This window comes from Pseudopodoces humilis, chromosome 7 (genome assembly GCF_049639895.1).
Source record: "Pseudopodoces humilis isolate 2021_Gansu_Grassland_sample_001 chromosome 7, ASM4963989v1, whole genome shotgun sequence".
Lineage (NCBI taxonomy): Eukaryota > Metazoa > Chordata > Aves > Passeriformes > Paridae > Pseudopodoces > Pseudopodoces humilis.
The window spans coordinates 15,924,938-15,945,407 of record NC_142206.1 but is presented as its reverse complement, the minus strand read 5'-3'; the positions used below and the strand labels follow the sequence as shown (position 1 = coordinate 15,945,407).

The window sequence follows — 20,470 nt, the reverse complement described above, 5'->3', positions numbered from 1 at the left end:
TCTCCCTAAGGGGCCAAAAAATTCCGGAATCTGTCATGAATTTGTCAAGAACAGAGACATCAAAAATAGTCCAGAGAGGGACCTCTGGCGCCTGTGCAGCCAGAGCCTCCACACTCAGAGCCTGCTCCAGCTCAGCCTCGTGTTCCAAAAGCAAGGGAGTGCAGCCCTCCTGGTGCTCACCTTCCCCCAGCTGCAGCACATCTGTTTGTGTGCTTGCATACTCGTGGCACTGGGTTAGGCTGTAAGTTTTGCTTATTTGCTTTTTTTGCAGGACAGCAGATTTTGCTACAGCTCCTCAAAAAAGCAGCAGCTGATATAGTCAGGGAGCAGCAATGCAAACTCCAAGGCAAGGCAGAGGAGCTGAGGTCTCCTGCAGCTGCAAGGATTTCTACATCAGTTTTTCACTCCATGTTAATATGTTTGGTCTTTTCACAAATTGCATTATTTTTTTTTTATATTTATGAAGGCAGATAATGACCGTGAAGTGCTCTGGAGACCTAGAGACCTTCAGACCTTTACTGTTCTGGAGGCCAGACCAGAAAGCAAATGCCTCCACAGAGATTCCCTGCCTGGTCCTGATCAGGAGCCTGGCATTGCTGCAGGGTTTGGAGCATCCCTGCTGCTCTCACAGGCAGCAGCCCAGGAGCTGGACACTACCAAAGGCGAGGAGAAACAGCGACCTGCAGACCAGTAGAGTGGCACTGCTCTTGTTAACAAGGTCATAACCCATGCATTAACTGTACAGACTTAATTCTTCTAGTTTGCTTGTTTTGGTTTTTTTTGTTTGGTTGGTTGGTTTTCGTTTTGTTTTTTTTGTTTTGTTTTGTTTTAGTCTGTTTTACTGAAGTTGCCAGTAGGATTTTCACAGCTAGATAGCTGAACTATGGCCCAGCCTGTCTTAGTCTTGCATAGCTTGCTCCAGCTACTTAATCTAATACTAATATCTGAAGAACCCAAATGAAAAATTGTTACAGCTCTTAAGGGAGCCTTGAGAGTTACAGCTCATGATCTGGATCCACCCAGATTGGGAAATCATAGCTGCAGCTTTGGAAAAAGTGCTCTAAAATGACAATAACTGAATGAACTCAGTAGTTTTATCGGTTTACAGGAAAATCTGAAGAGAAGGAACAGCTTGAGGAAAAGCAGCTAGCCCTGCTGTCGAACTGCTGATTTCAGTAATGGCCTTTTAAGCAATTTAGGAGGAATTTAGGAGGAAGGGTCAAATAAGAAAAGAAACAGAGATTGAAGCAGGCAGGAGACTAAGTGCTGTCAGTAGCTAAGGAGTTAAAATTTGAGAGAACTGGGGGTTAAGCCCATATATGTGGAGGTCTGAAATGGGATAAAGAGTAACGGATTGTAAACTATTATGACTGAGCCACAGTAGAAGTAAAACTGGAGAACAATGTTAGCTGTGTTAATAGCCAAAACTTCACTGCCAAATCTTGCAGTTCTTTAAAGAGGAAATTATAAAAATCATATATCGTGGATAAGGATGGCAAAAGTTGACACAGAAATGTTATAAATGATCATGCAAACAACTCTGTGTAATTCTCCCCTTCGCTGTCCCCCACAGCTGTTTAGCAGCCTCCACACACCCCAAGCTCAGCTCTGATACTGCACAGCTGCATAACCTTGGGCCAAACTTCTGAGCAAACCGCTAAGTTATGAGACAGCCTGAAAGAAGATAAGAAGGGCAAAAGCAGGGGGAGGAAAACCAAGAGCTTTGGGTCAGATCAAGCCATTAATATCTACACTGAAAACTGCATGAAACCGAGTTTGAGCATCCAAACCAGACGTGTACCTTCCTTGGAAATGGCCAGCAATAGCATTACTCACACACCTGAGCTGCATCAGGTAATAGTAATATTAGGATAACTAAGAACAAGACTCATGGAGTTGTTTTGGAAATAAAAAAGGGCAGATTAAATTTTTCTCTCAAATTGCAATTAAAAAAAATTATCTCATTTTTATTTTACTTTTTTTTTCTTCTTCTTTTTAAATAAAGTTGATTTTCTCCTCTTCCTTGCACTCAGGAGCCTAGCACGCAGCTCTTCAACTTTTTAGCTTGGCCATGCTTTTTGTCTCTGTTTAAGCCTCTTCCAGCAGCCAATAGAAAAGCTACCCCAAAAGCCTTGGGTGCTTCCCGCTGCCCTCCTCCGAGCTGGCCCTACATACAAAAGTGGAAAGCTGTTGGGGTCGCGTGGTGACAGGCAGAGGTGCCAATGTTGGGAGAAGACAGGTAGGAATTATCAGCACGGAGCTAGGTGAGGGCAGGGCGGGCACGCTGGGGGCTGGCAGGGGACGGAAATCGCTCAGTTCTTGTATTAACTGATAACATTGAGCGCGTTAATCAGCGAGTGAAGCTCATCCCTTACGCTCTCCAGTGAGTGGCAGATCACCTGAGGGCTGTCCAGGAGCTCGATGCTGTGCGTGTAGGGCTCGTATTTCACCGAGAAGGGCCGCTTGATGTGCGCCGCGTAGCTCCTGCAAGGGAAGGGCGCAGGAGGCTGGGTACAAGAGATGGGTCCTGAGTCTCCCTCCTACTCATCACCATTTACCCAGGAAGATCACCACAAGTTAATGCCTCCCTTAGGCAGAGTTTCCACCTTTCCAGCCCCACTATAGCAGTAGTTGAGATCCCCTGTTTGCCAAGGAACACAATGAGTTTGACTGTGGCTTTCTGTGGGCTGTACCAAACAGGAGGGTACATCAAACTGGTCAGCTCCATGGCCAATGCCAGGTATCCTCTGCTGCAATTCCTTTTTCAAAAAATGCCAAGGAGATTTAGAAGCTAATTGCGGGGAAGCCCGAGGTATTATCGTATTATATTACTAAATCCTTTCTGACATGCATTTATTGACTAATCTCTGCTTGGGGAGGGGAGAGCTAGCTGTGTGGCATATTAAGGGTAGACTTGACAGGCAGTGGCTCAGACCTGAGCCAGAGGATGAGAACAGTGTCACCAGAGCCTTGTGCTTCAGCAAAGCTGCACTGCTGTACCCAAAGCCAAATGCAGCCTAAATCTCAGTGATGAGCTTGACTTTGCCTGGTTTCTCTCAAGAGCAAGACCTCGTTGCTGCTTTTCTAAAGGAGAAGTATGTGGTCAAGTGAAAGCAAATCAAGAGTAGGGTTTTCCCAAAGTTGCCCACACTCACTTCCAGCGCTAAGATTTGTATACTTGACAAGGTAGGGTTTTTTTCATCTGGGGGTTGTGTGAATACGGAGCTGAAAATCTATAGTTAGGTGCTTGTGGCTGCAGTCCCATGCTGGAAAGGCCTGGGAACATGAGAGGACAAACAGCGCTAACAGAGGCATGCTCCTCTCTGCCGAGGTTTCACCCTTTAGCTCCTGAATTGCTGAGCTTAGGCTACCCTCTTGTGGCTACCGCAGGTCTGCTCTGGCTCAGGGCTCGGGGAAGCACAGCCCTTTCCCAGATGGAGACAGATGTTTCTACAGCTGGTACTTCATGCCTAGGCCGGAATTGGAAGGATCTGGAGGTAAAAACAGCACAGAGGGCCAAGGGGAAACATGGCACAAGCTGGCCCTGGCAGGGAGCTGCCATGCCATTGCAGGAAAACAACGAAAAAAGTGTAAACAAAGGAGGTTTCTGCATACTCACATTATCCTCCTCCTAAAAGATGTGATTCCTCTCAATTCTACCAGGCAAAGTCCCGCTCACCCCTCTTGTTAATGTCATGAGCGACAGCTCATAGTGCAGCTGCTAATGGCTAGAAACCTGTCCTCCAAAATGGGTGTACTCACTTGGACACCTTTGGAAGCATATAGGTACAGCATGGCTGCTTGGAAGGACACTGGGGGAGTGTATCCTTTCTGAGAAAAGAGGCTTTTCTCCAGGCGTAACACTGATAGCCAGTCCCGTGGTGGCAGCTGCCAGTAGTGCAAAAGAGACCATGCTTGAATGTTTTCACCTCACAGAGTAGCATCTGTGTGGTCTCTGAGCTCTTTAAAGGGGAACATTTACATTACTTGTCACAGTCAAGACCTTCTAGCCTAATCTTGGTGTATTCGGTGTATTTTCCCCTTTTAAATGCAAGGAAATGACTCATTAGGCAGCAGTTGGGGTTTTTTTAAAGCAGCCTAGTGTGTGTGTGTGTGAGCCCAGGCTCCCCCGGTGCTTGCTTTTGAGCAGCTGGACTCCAGGCTGTAAGAACAGTGCAACTGAGGGTAATAAAAGCAGAAGTTGAAATATAGCACGTTGAAATATAGTCCTCACCACGTTATTTATATTAAATACCTCTCTTGCAGGAACTGTAAAGTCATGTACGTCATGTTCACCTCACCCTGTCTCTTTCCTAAGTGAAGATAAAAACGGTGTAGGCAAAGTTTTCCTCTGTCAATCAAAGCAATCCAAGGACTGAGCTTTCTTCCTGTGGGCAGTTCTGGGTATGACTGAGAAAGTGCCCTTCTGAACAGATGTCTGTGGGTAGAGCTGACCCTTACCTTACTGTTTGCAGTCCCATGGGATGGGGAAACCCAGTTACCTGGTGGGATAGTCTCTGGGGTCCACTAACACTAACACACCAGCCTAGAAGGGAAAAGGTAATTTCTCCCCCTGGACAGATCTATTCATGTCAAACATGTTCCCCATAGGAACTGGAGAACTGCTTTACTTCGGAAGACCTGGTCAAAGTTTTCAGTGCACTTCTGAGAACTTGGACTGAAAGCAGCCATAATGTCAAGCCCTATTTCAATATCAAACATCTTAATTCCCTATTGTTTGGGTCTCTCTTATTGCCCAGCCCTACCTCAATTTATTTTTGGCATCACTGAAGCTCTCAGACACAAAATAAACAGGCTGGTAATTCTGGTCCTGGTAGGGCTGAACAGCTGCAGCATCAGGGTCGAAGTCCCGCACCTCTGGTTCGTCTGACAAGGAGTGCTGTGAGCACGGCAGAAAAAATCCAGCATGAGACAAAGGGGATTGGAGAGCACATATGGGGTAGGCAAAGGTGGAGAACAGATTGAGGAAAGTCACTGTGCAGAAGTAGAAAGTGTTTTTCTCTACAGTCTAGAGCAGAGGCAAGTTATGGCATGACTTACTATGAGCTCCCCATAGGAAGAGAGTAGCCCAGCTCCATAGGCTTTGACTATTCCATTCTGTCTGCAGAGCCCAAACTCCACTGTAAACCAGTAAAGCTGTGAAACGAAAAAGAAAAATTCCTGAGGGACACAGCTCCTCATCTTAATCTCTCTGTCACTTCTGAGCCCTTGCATCATGGCTGGGATGTGGGGTTGTTTAAACAACCTGCTTTTTTGTCCCCCCTCCACACTTTGCTTTCGGATAGAAGTGCTAAACTAAGTTGCTGCTGCACCAGGACAGAGTCTGTGTTCCTGGGCTTGTTCCATCTGCTGTGAAATGCTGCTGTTTGGTGTCCTTGGAGCAGGATGGGTCACCTTGCTGAGGAAGAGCCAAAGGAAGCAGATGTCATTTAATCCTATCCCAAAGAGTCCCAGCAGTGCTGCTGTTGGAAATACGATGCTTGATGATACTACTGGTGCCCGAGAAAATCGGGTTAATGTGCAAGCGAGCTCTGCTGTTTAACTGATCTCTGTTCTGCACAGTCATCATGAAAAGAGCAGGGCTGGGGCAGCTTGGGTGGGAGCTCTGAGCCTGCAAATCTTGGAATACCAGGCTGGACCAGTCCCCTTGATACCACAGAAGTACTGCTGGAGGTGTTGTGCCCCCCCCCCCCCCATCCAGCAAAGGAAAAAACTTACTGTTGCTAGTTTCTCAATTTCTTCATCAGTTGCCCCCAGAGATGCCAGCCCAATGTCCTAGGAAGAGAAGGGAAGGGGCAAACATCAGGACAGGTTTGGTCTGAGGGCCTTAGACATTGATTGCTCTGTTTTATTGCCTCAGGACCACACATATTGCTGCCCAGCAGTGCCAGGCATCTGCTGGGACTTCATCATGCTCAGACTAAAACCACTTTGTCACAGAGAGTGTATTAGGGTCTTGGACAATCACTAGAACACTGGAACATCATAGTTAATAAAAGCAAGAAAGATTGAGGTGGCAACAGCGGGGTTTGGATTCGTACGTCTCAAGGAGGAGAAAGCAGATAACCACCTTACCTGAGAGAACTGGGCAAATGTCTTATCAGCCAGCATCGGGACGTGCCCCAGCAGCTCGTGACAGCAATCCCTGCCCGACGGGAGGGGGGAAAGGAGGAAAACACAGTCAGCAGCAGATAGAGTGTGTCTGTTGGGGAAAAAGGGTGAGTGCTGGCCAGCTGGGACTCAGTGGGCAGGGAGGCCATGGGGCCGGGCGATACTCACGGCTCGGGGGAGTGCATGGGTGAGGACGCGTGGCGGATGTACTGCGTGCACTGGAAGACGCGGAAGGCCAGGCTGGCCAGGAAGTCCCGTGCTGACAGCAGGCCAGCCACCGGCCGGAGCTGGAAGCCAGTCCTCTCTGAAACAGCACACACCCTCTGTGCGAGCTGCACGGCCCACGGGCTGTGCCGCTGCTCCCAGAGCTGGGAGCTACAGGGCTACACCAGCCTAATCTACCTGCTCCTGCTAGGGAACAACACCTGCTCTGCAGCTGCTCAGCGGGATCATTTGACCCCGGGCTTGCCCTTCAGTCACAGCCCACTGTGTTTAGCTGCAGTCTCCACCACTTGGGCTCTGCCTCTGTCCTCTGTGGGCAATGCACAAACCACCAGCTCCCCTCCTAAATCCCCACTCACACACTACTCCTTTGGGTTCAGGCTTCCCATCTGGCAGACCCCGAGCCCGGGTCCCCTGGGCTCGTACCCACCTTTCAGGAAGCGGGAAACCTCCTCCAGCTGAGGGATGTTGTTCTCATTGTAGCCACAGAATTTCTCCAGTAGACTGAAAGCTTCAAGGTACTCCTTGCAGGCATGGGTGGGGTACAAGCTCTTCAGGGTGCTGTATACCTCCTTCCTTCAGGAGGAGAGGTGGCAGACATTCAGTGGTTAATGTGTCCAGTCCTCTCCTGTGCTCTGGCTATGCACTATCAGGGACTCATGTCTCTAGGCTCAGTGTCCTTTTGCCTTTCTCCACCTAAGTCTATGTCTCTGCATATTGATAGAGGTATGTAAACATACAGACACACATTGAAATGAACCTACAAAGGCAACAGCTGTGTCTGCGCAGGCCTGTTTCTCACTTAGAGGTCAGAAGACTGTATAAAAGGTATTAACTGGAATTAAAATATTCCCAGTAGGTTAATTCCTGAAGTTGCACTGTGAAGGCAGTCAATAGAACCAGGAGATGACCTTGTTGAGAAGCCTGTGTACTCAGGTCATATAAGCTGGCCTTGTTTTCAGAAATATTCCTGCAGCAACACTTCTGGAAAAATTCTTGTTCAAAGGGAGTGCTTTCCTAAGTGAGGCCCATGAGACACCACACAGATATATTCACCATGGGCCTTATACTTCCTGCAGCTGCGATGACTGCTCTTTGTTTGAGGCTGCTACTGAGTCAGGACCCCTAGAGAGGTGGGACTCCAAATTATCTACCTTGGTCTGTCAGGAGGCTCCATTGGAGGAAAGTCCTGTTGGCTGCAGCATGAAAGTGTCTTTTACCACAAGCCATTGAGTAGGATGCTTGCACTCCTGACTTGCATTTTGATTGCATTTTTCAAGAGGTTGTGCCTTAAATGTTTGGGTGTTTATTTCCAGCTTCTAGTGGTGAAGCACTAATAGTGAAATCAGCACTAATAATGAAATCAGCACTCACCAGGTAGCTGTCTCCTCCGCCGTGTACTCCACGTGAGGGATCGGGTCCCCACTGCAAGGCAAAGGCACCATTACTGAGCAGAGCCCCAGCCAGGCTTCTCTTCCCTCTGAGAAGGAAGCACTTTGGAGAAGCTCTGCATGACATTCAGCAACCTTCTTTAAAAACCAAACAAGGGGGTGATAGGAAAGACAAAGCCTTAGTACTGGGTCACTTGCACAGGTGCAACAAATACATAGACACAAAGAAAAGCATGAGTCTAGTCAGAGATTATGAATGAACAAGGGAAGAGCAAGAGTTTAGCAGGCATAATATTCATCAGGAAAAGAAATAGTTTTCATTGGAAAAACTGAAAAAAGTTTGTGTGTGAAAATAAACTCATTTAATGTGTCTGAACTTCAGGGAGCTGATGGATCCGAGAATGAACCAGTGGCTGGGAAATAAAAGCAGCTAATAAGGAAAACTAAACACATTTGAGCTGCAGGAAAATATATGGTCAGTAAGATTAAGGATGGCAGGAAAATTGATATAAATGGGCATTGATGAAAGAAGACTGACAATTTTGCTTTTTCTCATCATAGTTATTAATTTTATTTCCTGAATCTTTCTTTTTTGTGTTTGGACAAATGAGATATTCATATACTGTAAAACACAGTTCCTGAAGGGTTGCCTGAAGAATGCTACACAGTGGCTCATAAATGCTAACCTGCAGGTGAGATGTTAGAGAAGACCTCCTAAATTGGTGCCTCATCTTAGGACAGAATTTATCCCTGTGTCACTTGGGACTCTTCCTCTGACACAGTGACTTTCTGTGCATTTAGCATTTGAACAGGATAAAAACAACAGTGTCCATAATCTGGGCTTCAAAATGGCAGAGTACATGAAAACCCACAGCAGAAACCCTTTCTGGGATCACACCAGTTGCAGGGGTAGCTCAAACAGCTGACCCATATAATTTCTGTAGTCTGCTTTCAGCACTTAAAGTCCTGCTCAGAGAGAGAATTCTACAGTAAAAGGCAGTGGCACTGAATGGCATCTAGGGAATATTTTTCAAACCTAACTGAATATTGGACTCTGTTTGATGTTGTAGTGAACACACTGAGTGTTATCACTGCATATATCAGAATAGAAGTATTAAGTAAGAGTACAAGGCATAGTCTTAAATCTATGCAAGACGATGATGAAAACATTACTGGATTTTTTTTAATTTAGCAGAGTAGGAGGTGAATAATTTAGCCTATAAATACCCTCATACCAAAAAAAAAAAAAAGTCTGATAGCAATATTTTGTCTAGTAGATGAAAGGCATGTGTGCTACATTGGGTAATAGCTAAAGCTGTCAAAGTCTACCTTAGAAATGAAACACACATTTTTTCATGACCAGGATAATGGACCCTTGGAACAAATTTTCTGGGCATGGGGCAGCTTTTTCAGTACTTGACACACTGAAGTCAAAAGTAGATGCCATTCTAAAGAGATGCTACATTTCCAAATGAAGATTGAGGTCTGATAGATATATATCTGGCTTTTGTTATGCAGGAGGTTTATTCTTACTATACTCTTACCAATGTATGAATTAATGACCACAGATATTTTTTAGTTCAAGAGAGACTGGAATGTAAAGGGAGGAGACACAAAGGAGCTGGAAAGGCTGAATGGGGAGACAAAACATAAAGGAAGAGAAGTGTCATACAGGTAGCACAATGGCTTCCCAACAGGTTCATGGCACGTCATAATCCCCTCATGAATGTTAGGAAGGAGACTTACTGCTTATAGTGAAAAGCAATCTCTGCTATTGATTTCCTTCTCTGGCGATATACTTGGTCAGAGTAGCCCTGTGGCGACAGATGGGAACAGAGACAGGACTTTTAATCAGTTACTAAAGTTTCTCACCCAGGAAAATTCATCACAGGCTGGAGAGACATCTCTTAAGGCTGCAATGGCACTCCAGTCTCCTGATCAGCTGCACTAATAGGTGTTCTCAGCTCCCTGCTTCTGTGGGACGGCTCTGGAGTTCAGCGTGGAGGGTGCACACACAGACTGACTCACCGGGTGATCCAGATCCAAGTCAGGGTCAAACTTGGTGACCAAATGGTGGCACTTGTCCAACTCACAGATTTTTCTGGGAAACCAGTGAACTACAGGGAGAGAGAAAGTGACAGTCTGACTGTGGAAGTGAAGATCCCCTGAAGAGAAGGGGCTCTGAGGCTGAATAAGATACACCTGATCTGGTGTACCACATGCACACATACAAATGGCACAGCTACTTCTAGGCAGTAGTTTCACAATCTCAAGGCTCTTTCCCTAGATCATGTCTATTGACATGATCTCCAGTGAATGACTTCCTTGCCCGTCTCTCAGCAGAGTTTTTTGTGACAAAATTAAAGAAGAATAAAATTAAGTTTTACTGAATGATTTGTGTTAAAAAACACCCAGAGAAGCTGCTGTTCATAGGTGTCTAGGGATATTTTCCTACAATATTATTCTACAATAATTATCCTATCTTCAGAACAGGATGGCACAGGAAGTGTCTTGTAGATTAGTGCTGGAATCTGTACAGAGGTCCTAACATGTAGATAGGAAACTACCTTGCATTTATAATATAAAATGCTGGAGTAGGGATGGAGAACTCATTAGGAGAGATGTGAGCAAAGCATGAAATTTAACCACCTATTTATATTTTTTTTCAATCTTTCACCAGAAGAATAGACTGTGAACAATGGAATCTATTGAGAACAGGACAAGGAGGGAAATTACTTTCAGGATTCAGAGGCAGTCAATCCCTTCTGGTTTGCTCAAGTTCAGCACACAGCAGCCCTTTCCCTTTACTGGGATTAACAGTCTCTACTCTGTTTCTACAGGGAGAGCTCAGCCTCTCTGCTCAAGTGAAAATGTTTGTAAGTTCCTTACATTTGTCTTCCTTAGTGGTCCTGACATCTTCTGCTACCCTCTTGATGGAGCTAATGAAAGTATTGAGGTCAGAGCTGTAGACTTCACAGCGCACAAAGTATTCCAGTTCAGCGGTCCCTTCACGGGGCTTTCGGCTAAGCCTGGTCTCCAGGTGGTGAATTTTAGCTTCAAATGTCTTTTGAGACATGGAAAGGAAGAAAAAAGAAAGCATTAAACAAGATTTGAAACACCTGCTACTACCGAAGATGTCTATATGGACACAGAACAATGGGATGGTTTGGGTTGGAAGGGACCTTAAACCCATCTCATTCCAACCTCCCTGCTATGGACAGGGACAACTTTCACTAGACCAGGTTGCTCAGAGTTCCATCCAACCAGACCTTTAACGCTCCCAGGGATGGGGCATCCACAACTCTGGACAACCTATTCCAGTGCCTCATCACCCTCAGAGTAAAGAACTTTTTCCTACTATCTGACCTAAACCTACTCTCTTTCAGTTTGAATCCATCCCCTCTGTCCTGACACTATGTGCTCTTGTAGAAAGTCTCTCTCTGTCTTTCCCCTAGATCCCCTTCAGTTATTAGGAGGTTGCAATTAGGTCACCAAGAAGCCTTCCCTTCTCCAGGATGAACAATCCCAGTCTGGGATGGATTCCTACGTGTTGTTTTCTTCATGCCTCCACCTCCCTCCCGTAAAAACACACTTACCCATTGATTCCACATTTTTTTATCTCCTGCACCAACACTGAGGCTGCTCAAAAACTACCAACAGAAGACTTCCACCATGGTGAAGAAGACCATAGAAACAGTTGATGTGGCAGGGTGCCACGTTTCGTTTTCCTGTCCCAGCCACTCCCGAGGCGTGTGATGGTGGGGTCTGTGATGGGTGGTGTGCGGGTCTGGCGGGGTCCCGTGGGTCTGGCGGGGTCCCGTGGGTCTGGCCGGGTCCCGTGGGTCTGGCGGGGTCTCGTGGGTCTGGCGGGGTCCCGTGGGTCTGACCGGGTCCCGTGGGTCTGGCCGGGTCCCGTGGGTCTGGCGGGGTCTCGTGGGTCTGGCGGGGTCCCGTGGGTCTGACCGGGTCCCGTGGGTCTGGCCGGGTCCCGTGGGTCTGGCGGGGTCCCGTGGGTCTGGCCGGGTCCCGTGGGTCTGGCCGGGTCCCGTGGGTCTGGCCGGGTCCCGTGGGTCTGGCCGGGTCCCGCGGGGCCGGCGCTGCCCGGGCGGGCGGCAGAAGCGGCGCTAGCCGTGGTGCTGAACGCCAGGGCTGCTGCGGCCCGCCCGCCCCAGCGCTCGTCTGGACTCGCTACCAGCACCGGTGTCATTTGGGTTCGCTATCAGAACTGACCTCCCCAGGGAATAAGGAGACAAAACGATGTTTGTAGTCTCCCAAAGGGCCCTGGTAAATCTGTGAGTATTTTCTTTAGCTCACTGAAAACTGGCAGTGCAAGCCCAAGGCCCTAGGCAATGACCCAACCGTCCCAAAGTTCCCGCAAGACCTTTGACAGAGGAAGGGACACGATTTCTTTTGTTAATCAGAGGAAAAAAGATGAGAAGGAACAGATGCGATGCCACAGGTAAATTAAATTTAGGGCGGTGTTTTTTAATGTACCTACCAACTTCACTATTATATTGTCCCCACAACAATCGATACCTTTGCATTAATCTGACAGTTGTGATTGCATTACCTATGCTTCAGCTGCATGTAACACATACAGAAGAGTGAAACCAGCTTCCCTGCAGCCTGGTTCACGATGAGGCAAATGTCATTATGCCCGTCTGCTTTCATATCTTGTACCTGCATTGCCAGAGGGATCTGGGTAATGAATCTTCCTCTGTTGGGACTTGACATGCTTGTCTTTTTATTATATTTAAAGCTCTCTCTGTGACAAGCTCAAAGAGCTTTTTAGCTCCAGGAAGAAACAAACAATATTTGAACATAAGCTGCCGCAACTTCTCACTTGATGTTTTAAAAATTGTTTAAATTACAGAATTTGAACGCAGTATAACATAAAATCTACCAAGTACAAGAGCTTACACATCTTTTTCATACCCACTGAGCAGCTGTTGAATGTTACCCTGCTGGATTTGCCATTCTTTGACTGGCATCTGTGTGCTTCTGGGAAGGAGACCCCAGTCATTGCAACACATGGGTTTTGTCTGAAAAGTTTGTCATAAAGGTTCTTTCAGTCTTGAGACAAGAACTATGTCCCCAGAAAATAGCTTTTCTTGCAACAGTCCTCGTAGAGGAATTGTATTTGCTGAAGATCTAAATGTTTTTCATAAGATTATCAGAGGTAATACTAAATGGCAAAGAATAACTAGAATGACCTACAATTTCAAGGAAATACTTATCCCCCAAATACACTTTTGGTATGTTTACAGTTTTTAAGCAGCAGGTTTACATAGAGTACACAGCCCCAAACAACCTGCTGTGACTGAACCTGTTCTGAGCAGGCTGGACCAGAGACCTCCAGAGGCCCCTTACAAGCCACGTGACAGATTAATAGGAACAAATTGTCCTCTTCTCTCACTGCTGAAGTCAATGAAATTAAACTACCATAGATAAAACCTCAGTTTGCAAAACATTTTTGAATCATTCTGAAAGAAAACACACTACATGAATGCAAGCTGTCATGCTTGAATTACTGTTTAAATAGGCAGCACTTATCTCAGTCTTTCCATTCATGACACTGAGATACTATATAATGAAACAGTACATTGGTGGCCAGGGGGGAAAAGCTCAGTTACCAGTTTTCCTTGGTATTAAAGGCATAGATGGGATGAATCTCTGAGGGGAACCAACAGAACCTTTAACATGTGAATTAGAATAATCTTTAAAATAGAGAGATAATTTTGAAAACAATATGCTAGCTTTACACCCAGTGCAGAGTTGTTTCTGTAAATATTTGACTGAGGACCAGTGTGGTAATGACCCAGAAATGAGATGAGTTTGGTCTGTAGACAGGCAGGGCACACAGCTTGCTTTGAATGTGGAATCAGAGTCCTGTGCCTGAAGTGCTGAGCAGCAGGGAGGGCTGTCAGAGTACACTACAAGCCATAAAGGTGTGGACTAGAGCGAAAAACTGAAATTAATGAAGAAAAATAAAGGCCAGAGCTTAACAGCACCGCAAGGCAGAGGTATGCCTTCCTCTTAGTGATGATAAGTGAGGACACACTGGGGCATGAGCAAACCTTGACTTCAGAGATACCAGAAAATTAACTGATAATTTGACATAGGCAGACCAAGTCTGAGTCTTCTTTATTACACTCGAGTGATGCTTCTCACAACCCAGTCATGAAACCTGAAGTGTGTTCCTTGAGTGCCACACAACAGGTTGGGTACTCACCTCAAATACCTTAAGGACACGGGACAGTGGTGAAGTCTTGGCTCCCTTGAGCATGAAGAAGAGGTTCAGCATGGCTCTCCCATCCTTCTCCTCAAACACAATGGTCTCTGTAGACTCTGCGGCATCAGTGGCTGCAGCCGCAGCCTCTCTTTCCTTCCTGGCATCTTCAATGAGGCTTTGACGTCTTCCAACAAACCGTGGAGACTGAGGGCAGAACAGAAATAAGTAACACTCCTCACAGAGATGTAGGAGATCACAGGCATTCCCAGTACCTGGGATGAGATGTGATTGGTATGTGTCACGAGGAGTACCACTGGTATGTGGTATGAGGAAGCAGGGAAAGGCTGGACTGACTTGCCTGGCTTTGTAGAGGAAGATCTGCTCATGAGGACTGAGGTTTTAGAATTGAACTTTCAGAAATGTGGGGATTTGGGAAAAAAAAACCAACTAAAAAACCAAAAAAAACCCAAACCTGTGTAAAATATCTTTCTAGCATAACTGGAGAGTGGGCTTCTCCCCTCACCTCCCCTAGCAACAATTTTCAGTATCCTCCAAAAAACAATCTTATGTGGTTTTCAGGTGTCTGATGAACTCAAGTGGAGAGACATCAGATAAACTTGAAGTTATCTGAGAAAAAATACTTTGTGAGGGACAGGTGAAGCCCACAGCTGTGGCCTGGCCAGGAAACATGAACTGTTTGCAGGTGTATTAGTGGGGCAGCTTAGCAAAACTGCTCCCAGGATCCAATATGACATTTACTTTTGACATTAAGTGGATGCTTATCCATTGAAGTGTAATTGAAACCACAACCATATACCCCAGAAAATAAATTCCTCCCACTTATCTGTAGATTTGTTTTGTCTCAACAAACTCCTGCAGATCTCTGTTACTTGGAATTGAACCTAAAATGTAACTCTGTGCCTGAGGTCATGTTAGGACACCTGTTTGTATTTATAGTGAACTACAAACTATTTCAATCACTGCTGTTTCTTTTGTTATACAAATAGCTCGTATACCAGCTTATTTGTTCTTGGTCTTTTAACAACCAGTTCTCTATTTTGAGGCAACCCATCTGGTTCCAGTTTTCTGTGTTCAAGACCCAAACCAGATGACAAACCTCCAGAGCTTGCTAAAAGAAACCTGGGGCAGCACTGAAAGGATATAGAGTGGGACTGGCTGCAGTTTGCCCTGTGATTACATTGAAGATATTTAGAAAAGAGATACATACTAACTAAGCAGTGCTTTCCCTACCTTATTAAAATTAAAAGTGTTTTCCTTTTAAAAAGACAGCCTGATTGACTACTAAGTTTATTTTCTCTCTGATTTTCAAAGTCACTATCAGAAATTTATGTTTCCTGGGAGAATCCTCTTGAATGCTTTAGCAGTGTAAAGCTGACATTTTAAACACAGCCTCAAGAACTCAGCACATCGAGTCACCAGCCCACGCACCTCTATCTGGTCCTGTTTCAGTAAAGATACCCCTCTGAAATTACGTTTTCTGATCCACCCTTTATTCCTCAGGGCACAGAAAAACACCTTCTAACAAACAAGTGCATGCTGCCTAACTTGGTTTTTGTGCCCAAAGAGAGCAGACATCTAACAAGTGACCTCGGTCTTAACTTTAAAAATCTTGTGAGCATGTGCTCGGCTTTAAGTGTGTGTTTTTTATCACTGCAGTGTTTTTCGCTCAGCTGGTGTTTACCTTAAAGTGCCTGCAATAAGCAGGGCAAACAGCCCTGTGCCAGCCACAGAAAATGACCTCCACAGCCATCCCAAACCAGGCAGTGCCTTACTTAAGGGTGCTTTGTCACACTGTGCCCCGAGGCGCAGCAGGATTTTACTTCTGGTTTGGAGAAGGGGAGTGGAGGGAAATTAGACCTCGATATTTAAGCTGTAAATCAGGTTAAAATCCAGCTGGGTGGAGTTTAAAATGCCAGAGCTGGGTGACTGGAAAGCTGCACCAGGGGAAGCAGACTCAATCAGTCCCACACATGTGCTGTGGACCCTGGCAGGCAGGAGTGGGGGCTTTGGTCCCTGTCAAGGGGTCCTGGAAGTTTCTTAGCTGAACGATGGCATAGTTTAAGCAGGTAAATTGGGAAAAAAAAATAAAATTAAAACACAGCAGAAAAAGGCTGAATTTTGCTTGGGAGAAGAGGGCTGGGAGGGGTCTGCCTGCCTGCTGCCTCCTGTGCCAGGTGGAGGCTGCCTGGCTGCACGTGCCCCACCTCACTGTCCTCAACTCTGCCCCTCACATTTATGCTCATTGGGCTATTAACTCCATTTGCTGGAAATTAAGAATGTGGCATATATAATAACCAAACTGACCTCATGATAAATGCCTTCCTTCCTTCCAAAGGCACCATTATATGGTATTTCTGAATTGCTTTGCAGACTTGCTCCCTGAGTGCATATCTGGCTACAGTGAGAACTGTAATTTGATTTTGCAAAGCATTTATTTTCCTAACCAGGGCCTGACCCATTCACCTCTTCTGAAGGCTAGTTTGCACCTCTTATGAAGGGTTTTTAAATTTTTTCTTCCTCAAGTTTGCTGCCCAGCCTGCATATTGCCATTAAAAATACTGTCTTCTAGCTATTTCGTTGATTTTTTCCCCGGCACATTATTTGCAGCAATCAGGAAGGGTTGTAAAGACTGGGGACGTTAATGTCCCACTCCTGCCTTCCTGGGTGCTTTTTCCTGCTTTTTTGGCACCAACTGCTGTCTCCTGCCTGGCTTTGTAACCAAACTCTGCCCCAGCTACAGTCACAGGGTCTCCTGCAAAAACTATTAGCAGCAGAAAAACTTACTATGTAACCAAAGATTTTTGCACGGAGTTTGATGTTTGGCTGGCCCAGCTGACATGTAAAATACCTGCTGGTGTAGAGGAGTTCTGGGGTTGCAAAGGTCTGGGTTTTCCCCCCAGTTTGCAGTTTTCCCTGGCAAGGGAACACCTCAGACCTGCTGGAGGTGATGTGGTGGTGGGTGACGGCTGTGTGACAGATCACCCACAGTCACAGCACGAGGGCCAGGGACATGTGATGTCACACACAAATGCAGAGTCATGCCTCTTGCCTGGTAGAAGCCAGGGTTATGGAGTTCTCCTGTGCTAAGTGAGAGCAAAGAGAAAAGCTTTTCATGCATCCCACTCTCAGAGTGATCCTCACAGGGCAAAGTTTTCATTTTATTTGTTTTCCCTTTTCTGAAAATTTTCATTCAAAAACAAACACAGGCTAAGGTTTTATGTACCCTCCAGGCTGGAGGAGCCACTCATCCCAAGCAGGTTGCCTCAGTCCTGTCAGCCCACCTGCTGAACCTGAACTCCCCTGGCCCCTATGCTCAGTGGCCCATTTTTTCTTAAAACACAGAGCAGCATCCCAGAAGGTGTAATAACCAAACACTCTTCACTTCTCCGGACACTGAGCTTCTTAAATACTGGTTTTACAAGTTGCCTGGAAAATACCAGGTTTTCAAGGGCCACTCAAGTGTTCATTATTTTGCCAGAATGAAAAGCACCGTGTGAGAGGGAAGCCTCCCCTGATTTCCATTTATTAGAGAAAGCAACCTCTTTTGTTTCCCAAATGTTTCCCTTCTTTTCTGCAAACTCCATTCTCCAAAATACCTTTCTGCCAATGTAGTGGTTGATTTTAGTAAGGCAGAGCATTGCACAGGGTTAAGAGGAGAGTGGGTGAAAAGGGAAACAGGCATAAGGGAGAGAAATGGGGAGGTCTAAAAAGTGACCTGTTGGAGTCAGACTGCAGACATCTGCCAAACATATCTGCTACCTAACCCATCTCTATTCCTAACTTTCCTCCTGCCAAGCATCCCAAGGGGTCCCCTCCTGGTGCAGCCATTGCCACTGGCTGCTCTGACTCCTGCATTGTCACCTGCTGCCTATCCACATCTTTGCCCCACAGGACCATCCAGTATTGGGAGACTTCAAGCTCATCTTGCCTGGCAAGGCTTTGAAGTTAAGAGCTGAAATGTCCCTGTCCCTACAGCAAGTCTGATGTGTTGGCCAGGCTTGGCTTTCTACAGACATTTGACAGCTCAGGGGGAAGTTTTCCTCTCCCTTCCCTGACACATTCAGATCCGGTGTGTGCAGAAGCTTTCCCTGGGCTAAACACAGGGCTGAGAACACACCAAGGAAGACTGGGAACAGAAATGGGGGAAGGATGTTCTGGGAGATAAACTGGATACAGCAGCCATGAACAAACAAGTTAAACTGCCTGTGCCTTTGTGTGCTGTCTGAAATGACAGCCCCCCTTTTTTTGTTATACTAGAAGAGATGAAATCTGCACTTTAATGCCTTGAAACCTGTAAATCCTTAAGATCTTCAAATTGCGTTTTACAGGGGATTCCTTGCTATTCTTGCCTTAGGTCTGTGGGTTATTCATCTTACTTTTGGTTGAGGTGGTTTCATTATTTCAAGTTTTCACCCCCTTAAATGTTTTCATTTCACACGTATCAGTATGTAGAGAGAACTGTTGGAGTCATTTCCCTTTGCCAGTCTTGAGCCCGGATGTGCCCATGTCGGGGAAGTCCCACAAACAAAGTGTTGGTCCATCTATCCCTGCCTGCTTCTGCCTATAGCTGTGGAAGAGGCTGTGGTTTTTGGAGGGGGAGGGAAAGAAGTGGGGTAGGGTTGTCTTACCATGATGGCCTCGGCTTGCTTGGAGTCCAGCTCTGACACCGCCCTGCGGAAGCCTTTGGCTGCAGAGGTGGAGATGTTCGGGGTTGGCATCTTTGCTCTTCCACGAGCTCTGCTGTCTGCTTTTCAGCTCCTTGCCAGCTTTTTATAGGGCAGGGCTGACGTCAAAGACTCTTTCAAATCTTCTCTTCCCCTGCCACCTCCCCATCACCACCTCCCTCCTTTCTCCCCCTCGGGCTGAGAGGAGGAGGGGATGTGAAGGAGAGAAACGTGTCTGTCCCATTAAATCTAATCGCTACAAAGATTGCAGACACCCTGCCTTCACAGACCAGACAATCCCCCACCTGTTTGCCTGCATCCAAAAGATTTCTTCTCTAATTTACCCCTTCTCTCCTTTCCCCCTCCCCCCACTTCTGGATGGAGTTCACTCTCATTGCATGGTTCAGTCCGACACATTTACTTCCCCAGCCTGGGAATTGCATGAAAGGATTTTGATCTGTGAAAGGATGAAATAAAAGGAAGGGAGAGATTTAGCCCTCCCCAGCCTTTTTTCCCCCCTTGTTTGCCTTGTCATGGAGGCAGTAAAGTAATAGGAAAATAACACTGATTCCCGCAAGGCAGCTGCGGGACTGGATGCTGTTCTCATGTGTGCATCTCCCGGTGCCCGGCTACTGACAACGCTGTGCCTTCCAGGGCTCCCCCACCACCTCGGAGCTTGATTTGGCCATGTCACTCTGGCAGCAGGAGGGCAGAATCTGACTCCTCAGAAATGAAAAAGGCTTTAGAAGAAATAACCTGGGAAAACCCTCTCATTCCTGACTTCTTAAGTGCTTTTCTCCTCTTGCAGTAATTCCTAAGAGACCAAATGCTCGAGTACAGCTGGGGCTGTGACAGTGTGCGACAGGTCAGACCCATCCCACAGTCTCTGCCCTGTTGTGAGTAAAACTGGCATTTTCCTCTGGTTAGATTTGCAGCAGCTGTGCCACACAAACAGGTGCTGCAGGAATGCATGGCCATGCTTTCTGTGAGCCACCTCCATCCTGGTGACAGGCAGGCACAAATCCCTGGGGCAGGGAAGCTGGTGGCCTTTCACCAGCTGATTGCCCTATTGCTGGCCACGGCACTGACATCTGGTAGGGTTAGTGGCTCATCCTGCACTCTGCAGGACAGCTGAGTTCATCCCAGCCTGCTGATGACTTCTGCAGTGCCAAAAGCTGCGCAGGACCAACAACCCATTGGCCTCCTTGAGGGTGCAAAGCTGTTGATGTTTACCAAAACCAGGGAGCAGGCAGCGTGACCAACACTGCCAGCCCCACCGAGGCAGCTTGGGAAGCTCATTGGTAGGAGCTGAAGCTAAGTAAGCAGTTTGCAGCAGCTAAAGATTGGTGCAGTAGTGTGACAAAATTGATTTTAAGTCATGTATAGTATCTTCTCCTATTGCAGATGCTGAGGGTGCTCTGCTGTTCAGCACAGTAAAAAACAGAGGAAGGTGTTGAGCAACAATCATGGCTAATCTATCCCCAGCTTCTGTGTCCTCCCATGTAGTATCACCTCACACACTGACAACAGCCCTTGCTTTTGCTTTAATTTCATCCCTAATCCCCTCTGAGTCTCCTAAAGTGTCTACTTGCTCTCTGCTAAACCCTGGATGCTCAAAACACAAGATAAAACCCCACCAAACTGACGGAGGGTAATGCTACCTGGTGTTGCAAGACTTTCTCAGACAACATTTTGGGAGCAGGTTCCAAGGCACTCCACTGCCCAGAAGGTAGTCAAGGAGCAGCGCTGCAGGCCCACCCACCTGCTGTCTGCTGGGGTGGCTTTGGGGACTCTCTTACTGGGGGGTA

The 20,470-nt window shown here is 46.6% G+C and overlaps 1 protein-coding gene across 1 annotated transcript; it reads right to left on the bottom strand.

Moving 5' to 3' along the window:
* Window positions 1–2,088: 2,088 nt before the first annotated feature.
* Window positions 2,089–18,716, bottom strand: TH (tyrosine hydroxylase). Its single transcript, XM_005522338.3, has 13 exons — window positions 18,627–18,716; window positions 13,978–14,181; window positions 10,635–10,809; window positions 9,774–9,862; window positions 9,492–9,559; window positions 7,729–7,779; window positions 6,785–6,930; window positions 6,301–6,436; window positions 6,097–6,166; window positions 5,740–5,796; window positions 5,062–5,157; window positions 4,767–4,900; window positions 2,089–2,484 (listed from the first exon to the last, which is right to left on the bottom strand). Exons 1-13 carry the CDS (start codon window positions 18,714–18,716, stop codon window positions 2,325–2,327), a joined length of 1,476 nt encoding a protein of 491 aa, XP_005522395.1. The 3' UTR covers window positions 2,089–2,324.
* Window positions 18,717–20,470: the final 1,754 nt, after the last annotated feature.